Consider the following 14,628-nt stretch of genomic DNA (forward strand, 5'->3'; position numbering starts at 1 on the left):
ACCGGGCTCAGGGCGGCCAACATCAAAATATAAATACTTAAAATGTAAAATTCAGCAATCGACTGAAATACATAATCTAAAATGGACTGGGGGTGGGGGAAGAGCAAGGTTTGGATTCTAGTATTTCTTAGTTTTGTCCAGAGCTTATTGGCGTGTACTTTGGAAGCAAACCTACAGCATTTTGGCCTCCTCATTTGGCACGATTTTATATTTAAGGTTTCAACTATGGCAGACCTCTGGTGTGGTAGCACAGTTCTTTAAAAGCTTCGTCTTTTTCTTCCCTTCCCCGTTAGGGAGTCTAGCAACAAGGAGAACAATTCCCACCCAGAATGGAGTTTTACTACAGTTCGGAAGAAGCCAGAGGCCAAGAAACTGCAGAACGGAACAGTACGTCCAGCCAGAATTTCTTTCTATTCTTTAAGCTCCTTGGAAGCTGCCACAGGCAGAGAGCTGACCCTTGGTGTTTGTAAAGCAGTCAGAAATGTTCCCACCCCTCTGTAGACACACAGCATTGCTCCCTGGCAATACTGACTACATTTCAGGTGGTCAAATTCATCTCTGCAGTTGCGAGGATCAGAACGATGGTTATAGTGGTGGTGATGCTTACAACTTTTATTAATGAAGACTAGGATTATCAGGACTGCAATAAAAAAGTGAACTGTGGTGTAAAATTATCTAACACTTCTGTAAATTGTGTTTAACCTACCGTATGTCCACCGCTTTATTTATTGGGAGGGCACACCGTAGTTTGGAGCCAATGGAGCTTTTCTCTTCTTTCCTCATTCATATACATTTATATTATTTTGGTTATTTATTGCTGCTATTTTGGGTCTATTTTGATAAAAGAAAAGCAGGGTGTTGATTAATAATGTAGCAAGTTCATTGGTACTCAGCTGCTAGTGGCAGCTCAGTAGATTGTCAAGTAAGAGTCTGTAGAGCATATAAAGTGTTTCCTGTGATCCGCACCCTCCCTCCAGTTGCAAAAATCATTGTGATGAGAATAAATTTGATTATTTCAGTCCATATAAGTTGTTGTTTTCTTCATTTTGGGGGGCCACCTCCAGGACTGACCTTTGGAAAAACAGCCATAAGCTGTACTCAAGTTTGCACCTGCGAGAAAAGTTGCTGCTGCAGATCTCCCTATGGACTATATCTCTTATCAGCCCAGTTTATGCCAGCATTTCTCCACACATCTGTAGGCACATATGTGAACATGAGGGGCCCCTCATGTAGTCTTGTCCATTTTAAACTGGTCCTTGGTCTCCTACTTATTTCAGTTATTTGTCAGCAAGTGTTTGATTAATGTATCTCCTAACTTTCCAGGACCAAGATCTCATGAAAACCCTGAGCTGTTTAACGATGATAATCACTCCTGTCTTTGCTGAGGTAAGTTTTCAGTTTGAGGCACATCCAAAGCATGTACAGTAAAGGTTGCAAAATTTTGACCATTTTTGTCTGCCTCTCAGCTGAAGCAGCAAGACACCAATAATGCAAACAGGAAGAAAGCAATTGAAGAACTTGAAAAAAGCATCAATATGGCAGAAGCAACATGTCCAGGAATCACTGATAAGATGGTGAAGAAACTTATGGAGAAGTTTCAGAAGTAAGCATATGGGTTTTATTTCTTAACCTGTGTTCTTCTTTAGGGTCTGTCTGCATTTCCTGTAACCTCATTTCCTGCTTTCTGTGTGAGTGTAGGAAAGGTAGTGGAAAAAGCACTGTTAGCAACCTTAGGAGGTGGAACTGGATTGAAAGAGTCTGGGAGGATTAATGTGAGGATGGTGAGGAAAATGAACAGTGTACATGGGTTGGTAGTCTGTAAAATAAATAAATTATTAACTACTTAGCTGGGATATAACTGAGCACTTTCTTCTTGTGTTTGTCTCCTTAGGTTTTCAGTTAATGACTCCTCCTAAGAAACTTTCTATCAGTGATGCTGTTCCATATGGACCCAGTAATAGCCCACCAAAACCTACTATAAGCTTGGCAATGCTTTGTTCATGAGCTCCTTGTGCCTTTTGGATCATTGCAACATATATGATGATCACAGATTTGAAAGGACTTAATTCCACTATTTTGTGATGGGTATACATGCTTTTTTGTATTTCCAGGACATTCTTTTTTGTAAAGATCAACTTTTAATATTGTAGTTTTCACTTATTTAATCCAGTTTAAAACAAAAAACAAAAACGGTGAGGTGCAGCTTTGCTTCTAGATATAACCAGTGGAATGCCAATCTCCACGCGCAGGATCTGGGTTGACCAGAGATCAATGGAATGCACTTGAGTTCATAGGAAGTGCACATGCTGTGTTTCAACAACATTTCGTTACTCTCCAGAGACGAGTCTTGTTTCTTTTTATGTCCACGTAAGATACAGTTCTTCTGAGTCACTAAAACTAGACTTCAAAACAGCTTTTTACAGGAAAATACACGAGAGCACCTTAACCTATAGGATGTGGCTATAGCACTTGCTCAAACACGATAGTAGTCTTTATTTAGGCCCCTGTAAATGTAACACCTGCAACAAGATAGGAGCTAACTCCTAGGGGCCGAGGTCCCTTCGGCACCCCTGATAAAATATTTGAGCAGGCCAGGCCCCCCAAAGTTGGTTGGCAATGCTATTCATATGGAGGGGTGTCACCATGTCATGTGACCAACGATGGGGGGCACGGCTTTCCTGGAGCGCCCTCCCCCCAATATTTTATCCAAGTTGGCATCACCAAGCAACACTATTCTTTTGAAAAATGGGTACAGTGTTTTAGGCAGCTCTGTAATCACCTACATTTTGAGAGCAATATGTCATTAGCTTTGCAAGTTAACATGTAGTGACTGATATAGCTTAGTGTACAGTTTGTACGTATTACCCTTTAGGGCAGGATTTCAAATAGTCATTCATCATGGTAAAGAAAATTTTAAAGCAATACAGATGAAGGGCAGGGGGCTTTCTGCAATAATGGACACACATAGAAATCTGGCTTAATTTAATCATTTCTTCATTCTTTAGTAAGATTCGGGAGGGGGAAGTAGCTCATTCTTTGTTTTGGGCAGGGGACCTATGGGAATACCGTGGCATGTGATGAAATACCTCACCAGAAGGTATAAGTGTGTGACACCAGCGTTTTGTGTGGTGGTGTTCTATCCTGTAAGATATTTATACACTTACGTTCTTAAAGACATTTACATGCAGTGCATTACCATGTTTAATTCCTCTTCCCCACCCCTATGTATTTTAAATACGTATTTACCAGTTAATATGCAAATAACTGAGTTATAGATATTCTTTCACAAAAAGATAGTACTGTGCAGTACAGAGTGATTTTTTTTTCATAAAAGGTAGCTAAAATTATAAACTTGCTTTCAATTATATATTTATGGTACTGTTTAGATTGGGTAATATCTCCCCCCCCCTTTCAACCCAGTTTGTATATTATGCTGAAGTTTGAAGTGGGGTTGTATTTCAGTCCTTAGCTGTGGAACTGTTGGTGTAAATTTATTTTTGATAAAAAGTCTGGATGTGTTTAATTTTATGGTTTGGATCTGCACATTTTTTGTTTTTGCACAAAAGTCATTTAAAGGATTTGAAATATATCTGCCAAATATTGAAAAGCGTTAAAGGAATGCAAGCAAATACTGATTTTTTTCCTTAGTTTAAAAGTTGCCATTACATCGTTTAAAAAAAAGAAATAAATAAAGATATAAAGACACTGGCGACAGATGGTGGTTTAGAAATGCCAAGGGCAATGATTTTCAATGGTGCCTACACTGTAAAAAATATATATATACTTTAACTCATTTGTTTTAATTTTAAAGAAATGTTTGTTTAAAAAAAAAGCTTTCATCGCTATATAACTGAAACACAATTAAAATTTATATCTGAGGGGGGGGGAGTCTGGGCATAGTTTTTGAAAACAATAATGTTATGGATTAAATAAAAATATTTTTATAAATGTAAAAGCAGCAAATGTTGTAAATATACAGTTGATCTGAAGCTTCACAAAATAACTGCATCACTGAAACAGAACTCTAGTGCTCTTCTCTGTAGCTATTAGGCCTGTAAATCTGTTTATAGATGAAGCTCCTTTCAGTGTTTTTTGGGGGCTGGGGGGAGGGCAGGCAAGGGGGCAGCAGAAGGTTGAATGGTTTAAAGAAATAAATATTTAAGTTCTGTAATCTTGTTTGGTCCTCATCCTCATTTCTGTGATGCCATACTTTTAAAGCCGTCATGTGCTCAAGGGGAAAGATGAGCATTCTGCTTTTTCTGTGCTTTGGGGCACAATCCTACATATGGTCTGTGGGAGGGTGGGCCAGGTGGGCCATAAGAGCTTCCAGGTCTCCTCCAAGGATGAAAGGAGAATCCTTGGAGAGGCTCCCTGGAGCTTGTAAGCCTCCCAGCTATGTGTGCGGAAAGCTCTGTATCCATTGCTTCTTCATTGGAACTATGGTGTCAGAGAAAGCACACACCCCATGAACACCTCTTTTGTAGAAAAGGTGGCTTTTTAATGGTGGTTTCTCTCCATTCGCCCCCAAAAGGAGACTGCGTCCCATGTACACAGGGTAGCCCAAAAGTATGCATGCATACACAACAAAGGGACAGTTAAATTTCAGGCTTGCAAGTGGATTATTTTTGAAACCAGGCGACATTTAGGACAAGGAGGCAAAAAGACCTTCCTGGCTAGCTTTTCCTTTGGGTGGTGTGCACTGACCACTTAACCCCACCGGCAGATTCCTGAAATTCTGAGTAGTTATTGTTATTGGGCAGAACCAAGAGTTAGCAGAGATTCCCAGATAAAGACAGGTTACTTTTTCTCCCAGTCTAGTGCATTATAACTTGCTTAGATATATATGGAAAGTAAGAAAGGGATCCCGGTACAGTTCATGTATTAAAAGCACTTAAAAGACCACTGCTAGTCATCATGCTGTAAAAGAGCAAAGCATTCAGGCCTGAGAACTGTTAATAAGCAATATTTAACTTGAATCAGATATTGGTAGTACTTAGCCATGGTTACCCCGTAGCTAAAATCTTTAGTATTGCTAGATCTCAGCATTTGAAAATGGCACTTGCCCCTCGTTTTGTGATACACTTGGAATTATTAACAATACTTGTGGCATATACCTGATGGCTTAAAAAAATACATCTCCATGCTGGAACCTATGTAGAAAGAAGAGAATACTTAAATACGTGCTAGAAAATGACACACACACCCAATCATGTCATCTTTTAGATAATTATAACAAACTAATCACCCCCTTTTTAGTCTTTCCCCTAAAAGAAAAATGTCACACTGCCAAGCTGTTTGGTGATGTATGAGCTATCTATTTGGGAAGATGAGCCATTCCCATATATCTGCTACAACACTAGTTTTCTATGCTAGGAACTATATCCTGTCGCCCCCCCCCCCCCATAGTATGGGATGTGTCAAAGAGAAAGCATGTAAACTTCCCCTCTCCCCCCATTTTTTAAATATTCTTATAACATCTCACTCTCTTTCTTTTGCAGAGCCCTTTGCTTTGGTAGATTCCTCTTGGTATCAAATCCCAAAGTTTTAATTAATCATTCCTGCAAAACCAGTCATAACCCCAAGGACCAAGGAAGGACCTCCTTCAAAGATCTACTGGCATAACTCAGTCCTGTTGTTTTACGTAAAATAATTAGATGCTCCCTGTGAAGTCCTGTCCTCAATGTTGGCGGTAGTGAGACAAACTTCTTCATCCTCCCCCTCCAGCTGTAGGCTCCCTGAAGACAGGCGGACCCGTGCCCTGGGTGCTTTCACCACCCTCCCGTAGAGAGAAAAGTAATCTGGCAGCATGTCTGAATCGGAGTCGCTGGATTCTGTCCCACTGCCCACATAGCGCTCCAGGGTTCGCTGGGCCCTGGGAGGTTCTGGGAACCTTTGCTGGGCCAGCACATACTGCAAAATATCAGCCTTCCTGCTGCTCAAGACAGGACAAGGTCCTAGAGGCCGGAACTCTGAGCCATAGGGAAATCTGATCATTTTCATGTCAGACTGGCTCCAAGACCTCTTGGGAGTCTGGTCTTGAATGCTGTAGTCAAAGACGCTTCCGTCATCATCTTGCTCCATGCTAATGCTGCTAAGGTAGGTCATTCTGGGCAGGACCTCTGGTTCAGTCACCCTTGTTCTTGCCATGCCTGGGCTTCTCCTGGAAGGCTTCATGGGTGATGCACCAAGCATGTTCACCCCACTGGCTGTTTCCTCAGCAGGGCCTGCCAGTGCTGTGTGCCTGGACATCTGGGGAGGCCTGTCCACATAAAAGAAGACTTGAGGAGAAGCCATGTCCAGTTGCTGGTGATTGGGGCCCCTGTAGGGAATGTCGGTGTAAGTCAGCTGTTGCCTAGGGGTCATCTCCCTCATGTTGCCCACCGAGGTGCTTTTACTGTTCCCAGCCAGCTTGTAGCTGGGCTGGAAGGATGTCAGCGGGACCCGTTGTTCATAGATGTTGGCTGCCTCCCAATCGTGTTCCAGCTCTGTGTAGACCAACGGGAAGGTGGAGCTGCTTTGGGAATGGGGCAACAGCGTTGGGTCAGCTTCTGGCTTGGACCGCTCCAATTCATCAGCAAAGATCACTTCCACTGCAGAGTTCCTCCGCCTGCTGTCCAGCATGGGCTCGGAAGTGTGGACTCCATTGGCACTGTGGTAGCCTCCTATGGTGCCGTAGACCAGCCGCAAGTCCTCCATCTGGGGAGAGAAGAACATAATTTCACCTAAGGAACAGTGTTGTTTTAGCAAACACCCTCCTCTTCATCACAAGGAAAGCGTAAGAGACGGCAGTGGTGCCCTGGAGCTGGTGGGGCAGAATGCAAGGATCCTAAGCGGTAGGTGGAGCTAGAGCCAATGATAGGGGGAACCAACTAATTTGCATCTTATCCCCCTCTTCCTGCACCCTGCTGAGTTTTGCAGGGGCAACATTGAGACTAAGGAGGAGGAAGCTGTCAGTGCCTTACCCTGGACTGAACTTAAGTTTTGGAAAATGCAGGCAGCTTAGGGTTGGTGGGGAGTTCTCCATTCACCCCAATGGACCAGCTGACATGGTCTTTCTTTGGTAGTGCAGTCACAGAATGGTGTACGAAACCCACACTTTGTGTACCCGTATAGCAGTCTCCCTAAGTTCTTTTGGCCTGAGGCCAATTCCCTTTCCCCCTGGTTTCCTTCTCTTCCCTGTCTGCTGACAACACTCTGTACAAACTGGATGTTCACAAGATGCTTGTCAGGCAAGGTGGTTTCCTCAAAAAGTTTTTGTTTTCTTTTAATGCACATCTGCATAGCTAAGGAGTCCCCCAAACATGTAGAAATAACATTTTGTTTTCGGGTAGCCTTGTTTCACTTCCAAACTGGCCATCACACACCCAACTATGTTCACTGTTAGAGGGAAGAAGGAGGAGGCAAAATCAGAATCCTGGAGAGGCCTAGCAGGCTGGCTGTCTCTGTTGTGAGAGTGTACTTTAGGATCACAGGAAACTTTTGTTTTTAAATTAACCTGTTTTCTTCTGGCCAATTGCAACTCTTGTGTACATCTTTTAATATGCCACTTAAAATCTGCCTTTTATATATTACACATTTTTGTTTTTTTAAAGATCATCTGATTCATTGAAATATTTCCGTTGATTGATCTAATGGATTAATCAACTAAAGAGTGGAGGCCTAACTGAAGCAGCAGGAGCCCTGCTGCCTGTTATATGGGAGGGGGAAGTATGTTCCCCCCTGCACCCCAAAGTAACATACACCCTGAATCTAAATAGATGAGATCCAGTCTTTTTCTTTCTTTTTCTCATATTTCTGCACCCCCCTACCCACTGACCAAATGACTTACTTGTTTGGAAACATCTGTAAGTAGGTCTGGTGAGGACCGGCACTGTCTCTCATGGTACCGAGAGGGATAGTGTTTCCTGCAGTTGAAATTAAAGGACAATGGTTAATGTCCAATATAATTCAAATCTGATGGCAAGGAAATAAAAGCATCCAACCAAAATGCTCAAGGAGAGTGACTCTCCTGTGAAGAACATTTGCACTGTTTGGGAATTTTTAGAGGAAACGTGATGTTAGAAGTTTATAAAATTATTTGTGGTACGGAGTGGGCAGAGAAAAGTTTTTCCCTTATATCACTAGAACTTGTGGGATATCCAAGGAAGCTGGAGATTCAAGACAGACAAAATAAAGCATTTTTGACACGCAACTTGGATGGTTTTAAAAGAGGACTGGACATCCATGGAGGAGGAGCCTATTGGTGGCCACTAGCCAGGATGGCTGCGCTCTGATGCCACAGGTAGAGGCAGCAGTGCTTCTGAATCTGGAGGGCAAGAAGTTGCAGGAGGGGGGGGGGCGTTTTGGTCCTGCTTGCAGGTATCCCACAGGCATCTGGGAAGAACAGGTCGCTGGGCTGTATGAGCCTTCCTTATATTATGCAGTGTTCAAGCAGTCCTAATATTTATTTTCCCTTCCTTCTGACATTCTGTATATGTCTCCACAAGTTTTTAAAAATCTCAGTGAAATCACACACAGAGAGAGAAATTAAAGCATCCTGCAACTTATTTCCCCAAGCCTTGCTAATATATTAAGGTAATTTTTTAAAGGGTTTAACACACCCAATCAAAGGCTTGATGTAGGCAAATTTAGAATTGGCTCCCTTTTAAAAAACTTTTATTATTATACCAACACCAATACAGACATCACTCACAAGACAAACAAACAAAAAGATATAACTACACATATAGGACAAATAATACACATACGCCCCTATTTCAATTTTTATTCATTTCTATTTGACTTCCTTTAACCTCAACGCAAGTCCAGTTGTATACTTCATAAACTGTTTTTTTCTCAATTCCTCTTCTCTAGATTTCTTCTATAGCTTATATTTTTACACCATATCTTATTTGCGAAAATTAGTCCAGACAAGCCAAAGTATTATTTTGAGGGCACTGCTTTTTCAGGTATTCACTATATTTTCCCCATTCCTTTTGAATTTTTTGTTTGCATTGGTCTCTGATTGCCTCTGTCAGTTTAGCCAATTCTAAATGATCAAATAGCTTATCTTGCCATTTATTTTTTTTGTTGGGATTGTTTCATTTTTCCAATTTTTGGCAATTAGAATTCTTGCTGCTGCTGTCACATAAAGAAAAATTCTCTTATTTTCCTTCGCAATATCTGGCTCTAATATTCCAGTAAAAAGGCTTTTGTGTTTTTTAAAAAGTTTGTTTGAATATTTTCTTCAGCTCTTCACAAACCATATCCAAAAAACTCTTAATTTTATCACAAGTCCACCACATATGCAGCAGCGTGGCCTCTGCTTGTTTGCACCTCCAACAAATTTTTGATTTTGTTCTATCCATTTTAGATAGTTTGTAAGGTGTCATATACCATCTGTAGAACATCTTAAGAAAATTTTCTCACATGCCGTGAATCTCCAATTCTCTTTCCACAATTTTCTGCTAACTGAATAGGTTTACCTATATCTATTGCCCATTTCACCATTACTTCCTTAACTTATTCGTCTTTCACCTCCCATTCCAGTAAGATTCCATACATCCTAGAAATTATTTTTGTCTTATTTTGTATTAGTTCTCTGTCCAATATTGAGACTTCCTTTGCAAAACCTTTTTTGTTATCTATTTTAAACACTTCATTTAGTTGGTGGTACTGAATCCATCTTGTTAGATGATGTTAGAATTTGCTCACTTTGAGCCAGCTTTGACTAGTAAGTCACTGAGCAGTTTTGGCCTAGGCTATATAAGAGGTCACCTTCTCCCATGCAGGCTTCCCAGATCAGTACAATCAGCTGGAGAGCTTCTGCAGACCATGTAACTTTGCACAGATGTTCACTTAGCTGCGGTATGGAGGAGGAGGGCCTTATCGGTGGTGACACTTAACCAATGGAGTGGTCTTTCAATAAAAAGCAGGCAGGTACCAACACAGGGTGGCTGCTGCCAGAGTTTTAAAAAATGCTTGCTTTCCCTTTGAAATCACTTGTGCATTTAGAAGATTGATATACTTTTCACTTCTGTGAAAAATTCACGAAGTTAGTCAACTCTGAGTAAACTCCTACTGGAATTATATATGGGGCAACTCTGCTCTTGAGAACTTCACTGCCAGGCTTTTAGCTTGAAGGGAGGGCATCAAACAGAACCCTGGCAAGAAAGTGGGAGTTCTTATTATGGAAAGATCATACCTCTCAAAGGGCAGGCTCTTCAGTTTTCCTTTTGTCCCATGTTCCAGCAGCTGCCGCTGAGTCCTTCCGCTGCCATTTTAAGGACAGGAAATATATGAAGACAGTTGTGGCATTCTCTCCCCGAGACTACTGTTGCTCACTTTTACACTACGTCAGTGGTGTAGCAGCAAATTCAGAAGCACAGGATATATGAGGGGTATTACTTGCTCCTCTGGCAAAATGTTTTGAGCCAGCGGAACACCATTGCACAAGCTCATGCGCATGCATAAACAGGTTGCTGGAAACTTTACTGCCCAATAGATGGTGTGATCTGCAGCACACAATGAGTTTTCCACTAGCACAACTGTTGCGCTGGATTCCTCTGTTGGGCAACATGAATAATGGTGATTTACATTACTTGTACCAAACCCCCAATGTGTGGGGGGGCTCCACACCCCCCCCCGCCAAGGTAGTGGGGTAAACTGGGGGGGGGGGGGAGAGAGAAATGTGCATTTGTTTCAGTTGACTTAGTTCCTGAATATGATTGTAGGTCAGAATGTCTTTCCTATCTTACCAGTATCGGAAACTGGAGCCTTTGCTGCACAAAAAGGCTTTGGGTTTTGACTTTGGCTCTTCAGAGAGTCGGAAAAAAGCATGATATTCCACACAGGTCTTCCAGAAGGCTTTGCAAGTGTCTCGGCTTGCCATGGTGAACTCCAGTGTATCCTTGCACAAGGCCTGAGGCAGAGAGTAGGGATGGGAGAGAGAGAGAGAATGTGTCACAGTGTCATGTAGTGTAGTGGTTAGTGTGCCACACACTTGGGAAACCAGCGTTCAAATCTCCACTTAGTTATGAAGCTCACTTCTCTCCAACTTCTAGTCCAACTTCTCTCAGCCTAGCCTACCTGTTGAGATGATGAAATGGGGAAGGGAAGAACACCCTCCAGAGGTTAGATAGATAGATAATTTATTACAGTCAAAGACCAGTTCACACCTTCAGAGGTTGTTGGGTCTCCATCTCCCGTCAATGCAGTTAATAATTAGCAACATCAGGAGATTCCTCATCTCTGCTCCTAAGTTGCTATTGTATCATACCCCCTCATTCCTCCAAGCGCTTCATGGCAGCACACATTTCTCTGCTTCTACATCCTCTTTGCAATCCTCACAATAATTCTGTGAGGAAGGTTAGGTGGAGATACAAAAATTGGCCCAAAGTCGCCCAGTGAGTGAGTGAGTGATCAGCGATTTGAACCCGGGTCTCCCAAGTCCTAGACCCAGTCCAGGGGGACACATACTCTAAACATTTTATGAATCTAAGTTTGGCCTCATTGAGGGGCAGTATTTCAATATGAATAGGAAAATGAGAGTACCCCTAAACGCTTTTTTATAAAAAAAAGCACTGCCTAGACCAATAATCTAACCACTGTTTATTAAATAAAAATAAAATAAAAATTGTCCAGTAGCACCTTAGAGAGGTGTGTATGCACATGAAAGCTTACACCGTGAACAAACTTAGTTGGTCTCTAAGGTGCTGCTGGACAATTTTTTAATTTTTTTATTTATTTCAACTGCATCAAACCAACACGGCTACCTACCTAAATCTAGAATCACTGATTATTAGTTCTCCGAACACATTTATGCAGTGATTTTCCTGTGTGATGGCACCCACCAGTACAGAGCACCGTCACCTCTTTTTGTGCTGGCCATAGTAGCCTCTTTGCTCTGGCAGCCACAACACTTTTACCAAGATGTGAGCAATTGCGTCTCATTCCAAATCCCCCCCACCCCGACCTTCCAAAAGTGCTGCCTTGATGCCGGGTAAGATGGAAGCCAGGCCATTCCATATACAATGACCACAACCTACCAGAATCAGCACTATAAATTTAGCCAAGAACAAGAAGAAGAGTTTGGATTTGATACCCCACTTTATCACTACCCTAAGGAGTCTCAAAGCACCTAACATTCTCCTTTCCCTTCCTCCCCCACAACAAACACTCTGTGAGGGGAGTGGGGCTGAGAGACTTCAAAGAAGTGTGACTGGCCCAAGGTCACCCAGCAGCTGCATGTGGAGAAGCGGGGAATTGAACCCAGTTCACCAGATAACGAGTCTACCGCTCTTAACCACTACACCACACTGGCTCTCAGAAGCAGAATCTGAGCCCACATTTGTGAGATTCTGAGGGATCGCAAAATGCCACACTGGATGCAGGTTACTGAGGCATCTGGGAATGTATCTATAAGATGTTTTAGATACAAAAGTCTCCTGGTTAAGAGCGGAAGCCTATTTTATCTATGAAGCTGCATCTGTGGGAAATCCCATTTCCCCAGAACACTCAACACCCTGTCATGCTGTAGCATGATCAGCAATGAAGAGCTGTGCAGATAGGAGCACCTTTGATTCTTAATGGTTGTGAGAAGCAGGGAACAGATTTAGCTCCATCCTCATGGCCTGCCTGCAACCCCGGTGCCCCCTTTGATTTTATTGAATGGCTGCCATTCATTTCCCTATGGAGGAGAAGTAAATCACTGCAGTTTGAGGATGCCATTGCAGTGGGAGGGGGAAGCAGACCAATGTCTGGCAGTTGGTGGGCCGGCCTCCTCTCTCCTGTTTATCTTGTGCACAAATACAGGAGGTGTGGCTAGGTGTATGAGAGGCTAGGTATATGAAGCGACAAAAGCCCCCCCCCCCCAAAAAAAAACAGGTTTCTTGATCTGATGCATTTCAGACCCTACTGATCCTCCTTCTTCAGGGAAATTCAGTGAAAAGTGGAGCAAAATAGCTATCTTTTCTGTTTCTTAAGAGACAAGAGAGATAGAACATCTGAATTCTGAATCACTGTTCTCTGAATTACACTGCAGAAGGAGGACTAGTAGGGTAGGAAATGCACCGGATCAATAAATCCGCTTTTTGTCTACTCCATTGTTTCTTTGATTCTCTTTCCAGTAGGTTTATGAAAACCCTTAGAAATGTTGTGGTATAAATCAGGTATAAATCAGGCCAGTTGGCTAAGTGAGGTTATAGAAAATGCTTGAAAGGTATTTTGGAAATTCTGTCTCTTGGTCATGCTGAACTTCCAGTATGTTTGATGTCACTGGCTATTCAGTGTTGTGTGGAATTAATGCAGTGCCACTAATGACTTCTCAAGAGAAGTATGGTCCCACGTGAAGAAACATATTCCAGTGCAGTGCCAGCCTCCACATTCTACAAAACTATGTGAGGGAAGAGAGTTGCCTAGGCCGTACCGAAATGTTGGCATGGAGTTTGATCAGGAAATGCTTCCGCTTGAAGCTCAACTTGCGAATTTTGGACCAGTTGAAGGTGTTAATCTTCGTATTGCCCTGCAGAGAAAAATAGACACACTGTGTGAGTTACACAACATTTTGGACTAAGATGCCTGGATGGTGCAACACGGTCATTGTTTGCAGCCTGCAGTTTGTGTGGTGGGAGAACTCTCCAGTGTTTGACAGTGAAAAATAAGAACATTTGGGGTTAACAGCATGCAAAAAGAGAAAAAAGGGGGATCCTTCGCAATATTGTAGCAATAGTCCCAAATAACAGCCTGTTTGGGGCTGTTCTTCCAAAATGGGGTTGGATGGATCAGTCCATTTTGGTTCTTTTCCATTGTTCATTTTTCTAAAATTAAATTCATTTCACTGCACATATGAAGTGATTTTGAACATTTATTTTGCAAGTGAAAATTCATCAGCACTATATTGCAAATTTCTCCTAAGAAACACATTTTTGTATGTAATTCTGACAAACTTGCCTGTCTAAGTGAAGAGACTTTTGAGCCAGCAAAACCATTTCCTTTGTTAAGCTACCGGCATTGGCAGGCCAGTTAAGTACTGCTATTTACCATCTCCAAAGGCATTGCACTGTTGTGATAGAAACAAATGGGTGGGCCTTCCCCACCTCACCTGGCTACATGCCACCTCATCCTAAAGGAAGAACACCTGGCCAAGGGTTTCTGCTTATGTGTGAGTTTGGGGGCTGATGCTAGAAGCTGGAGACAGGAGGCATGTCTACTCTGGGCTGGGCCCAAGGCTGTGAACTTAGGGCTTCCCTGGAAACCTAAAGGGTAAAGATCTGTGTTCCATCCTATGCTCAGGTTGTATATATGTGTAAATAAAAATGCATATCCTAAAGACACCACAGTCTCCTCTGACCTTCATTCAAAGGAAACTGAACCCTAGGAAAGCACAGGCACCCCTGGAGTCTCTCTCTGCTCAGAGACCAGTGTGCATGCAATCCTATGTTATCTGCCATTTCTTCTTGACCTGGGAAGGTTTAGGTCTCCTGAGCTTGAGAAAACTCTGATCTCTGCTGATATATAACACTGGGTGGATCGTGATTTCATTTTCTGGCTTCTTCCCCAGTTGGAAGTGTGTCTGCCTGGGCCGTTCAGTGCCCACATTACACAGCAAACACCAACCAAACTATGTGTTTGCTCTGCAAATATGCTGTG

At 42.4% G+C, this 14,628-nt stretch overlaps 2 protein-coding genes across 4 annotated transcripts in view; one reads left to right on the top strand and one right to left on the bottom strand.

The window, feature by feature from the left end:
* Positions 1-3,528, top strand: part of STK26 (serine/threonine kinase 26) — a gene marked incomplete at its 3' end in the record, with an annotated part of 59,570 nt that extends 56,042 nt beyond the window's left edge. Inside the window, exons 9-12 of one of the 2 annotated variants that reach the window (XM_079962863.1) lie at positions 294-387; positions 1,324-1,386; positions 1,467-1,603; positions 1,892-3,528. In XM_079962863.1, coding sequence (XP_079818989.1) covers positions 294-387; positions 1,324-1,386; positions 1,467-1,603; positions 1,892-1,916 — 319 coding nt within the window. Of the gene's footprint in view, positions 1-293; positions 388-1,323; positions 1,387-1,466; positions 1,608-1,891 lie in introns of those variants that run through there. The other variant, XM_079962864.1, reaches the window with a different exon arrangement.
* Positions 3,529-4,476: 948 nt separating this feature from the next.
* Positions 4,477-14,628, bottom strand: part of FRMD7 (FERM domain containing 7) — a 44,949-nt gene continuing 34,797 nt past the window's right edge. For both annotated transcript variants that reach the window (XM_079962789.1, XM_079962788.1), the window contains exons 8-12: positions 13,406-13,501; positions 10,737-10,900; positions 10,184-10,252; positions 7,829-7,904; positions 4,477-6,696 (exon numbers count right to left, since the gene is read on the bottom strand). In XM_079962789.1, the coding sequence (XP_079818915.1) occupies positions 5,638-6,696; positions 7,829-7,904; positions 10,184-10,252; positions 10,737-10,900; positions 13,406-13,501 (1,464 nt within the window). In that variant the 3' untranslated portion in view covers positions 4,477-5,637. The remainder of the gene's footprint in view (positions 6,697-7,828; positions 7,905-10,183; positions 10,253-10,736; positions 10,901-13,405; positions 13,502-14,628) is intronic.

Source organism: Podarcis cretensis, assembly GCF_951804945.1.
Source record: "Podarcis cretensis genome assembly, chromosome: Z".
In the NCBI taxonomy this organism is placed as follows: domain Eukaryota; kingdom Metazoa; phylum Chordata; class Lepidosauria; order Squamata; family Lacertidae; genus Podarcis; species Podarcis cretensis.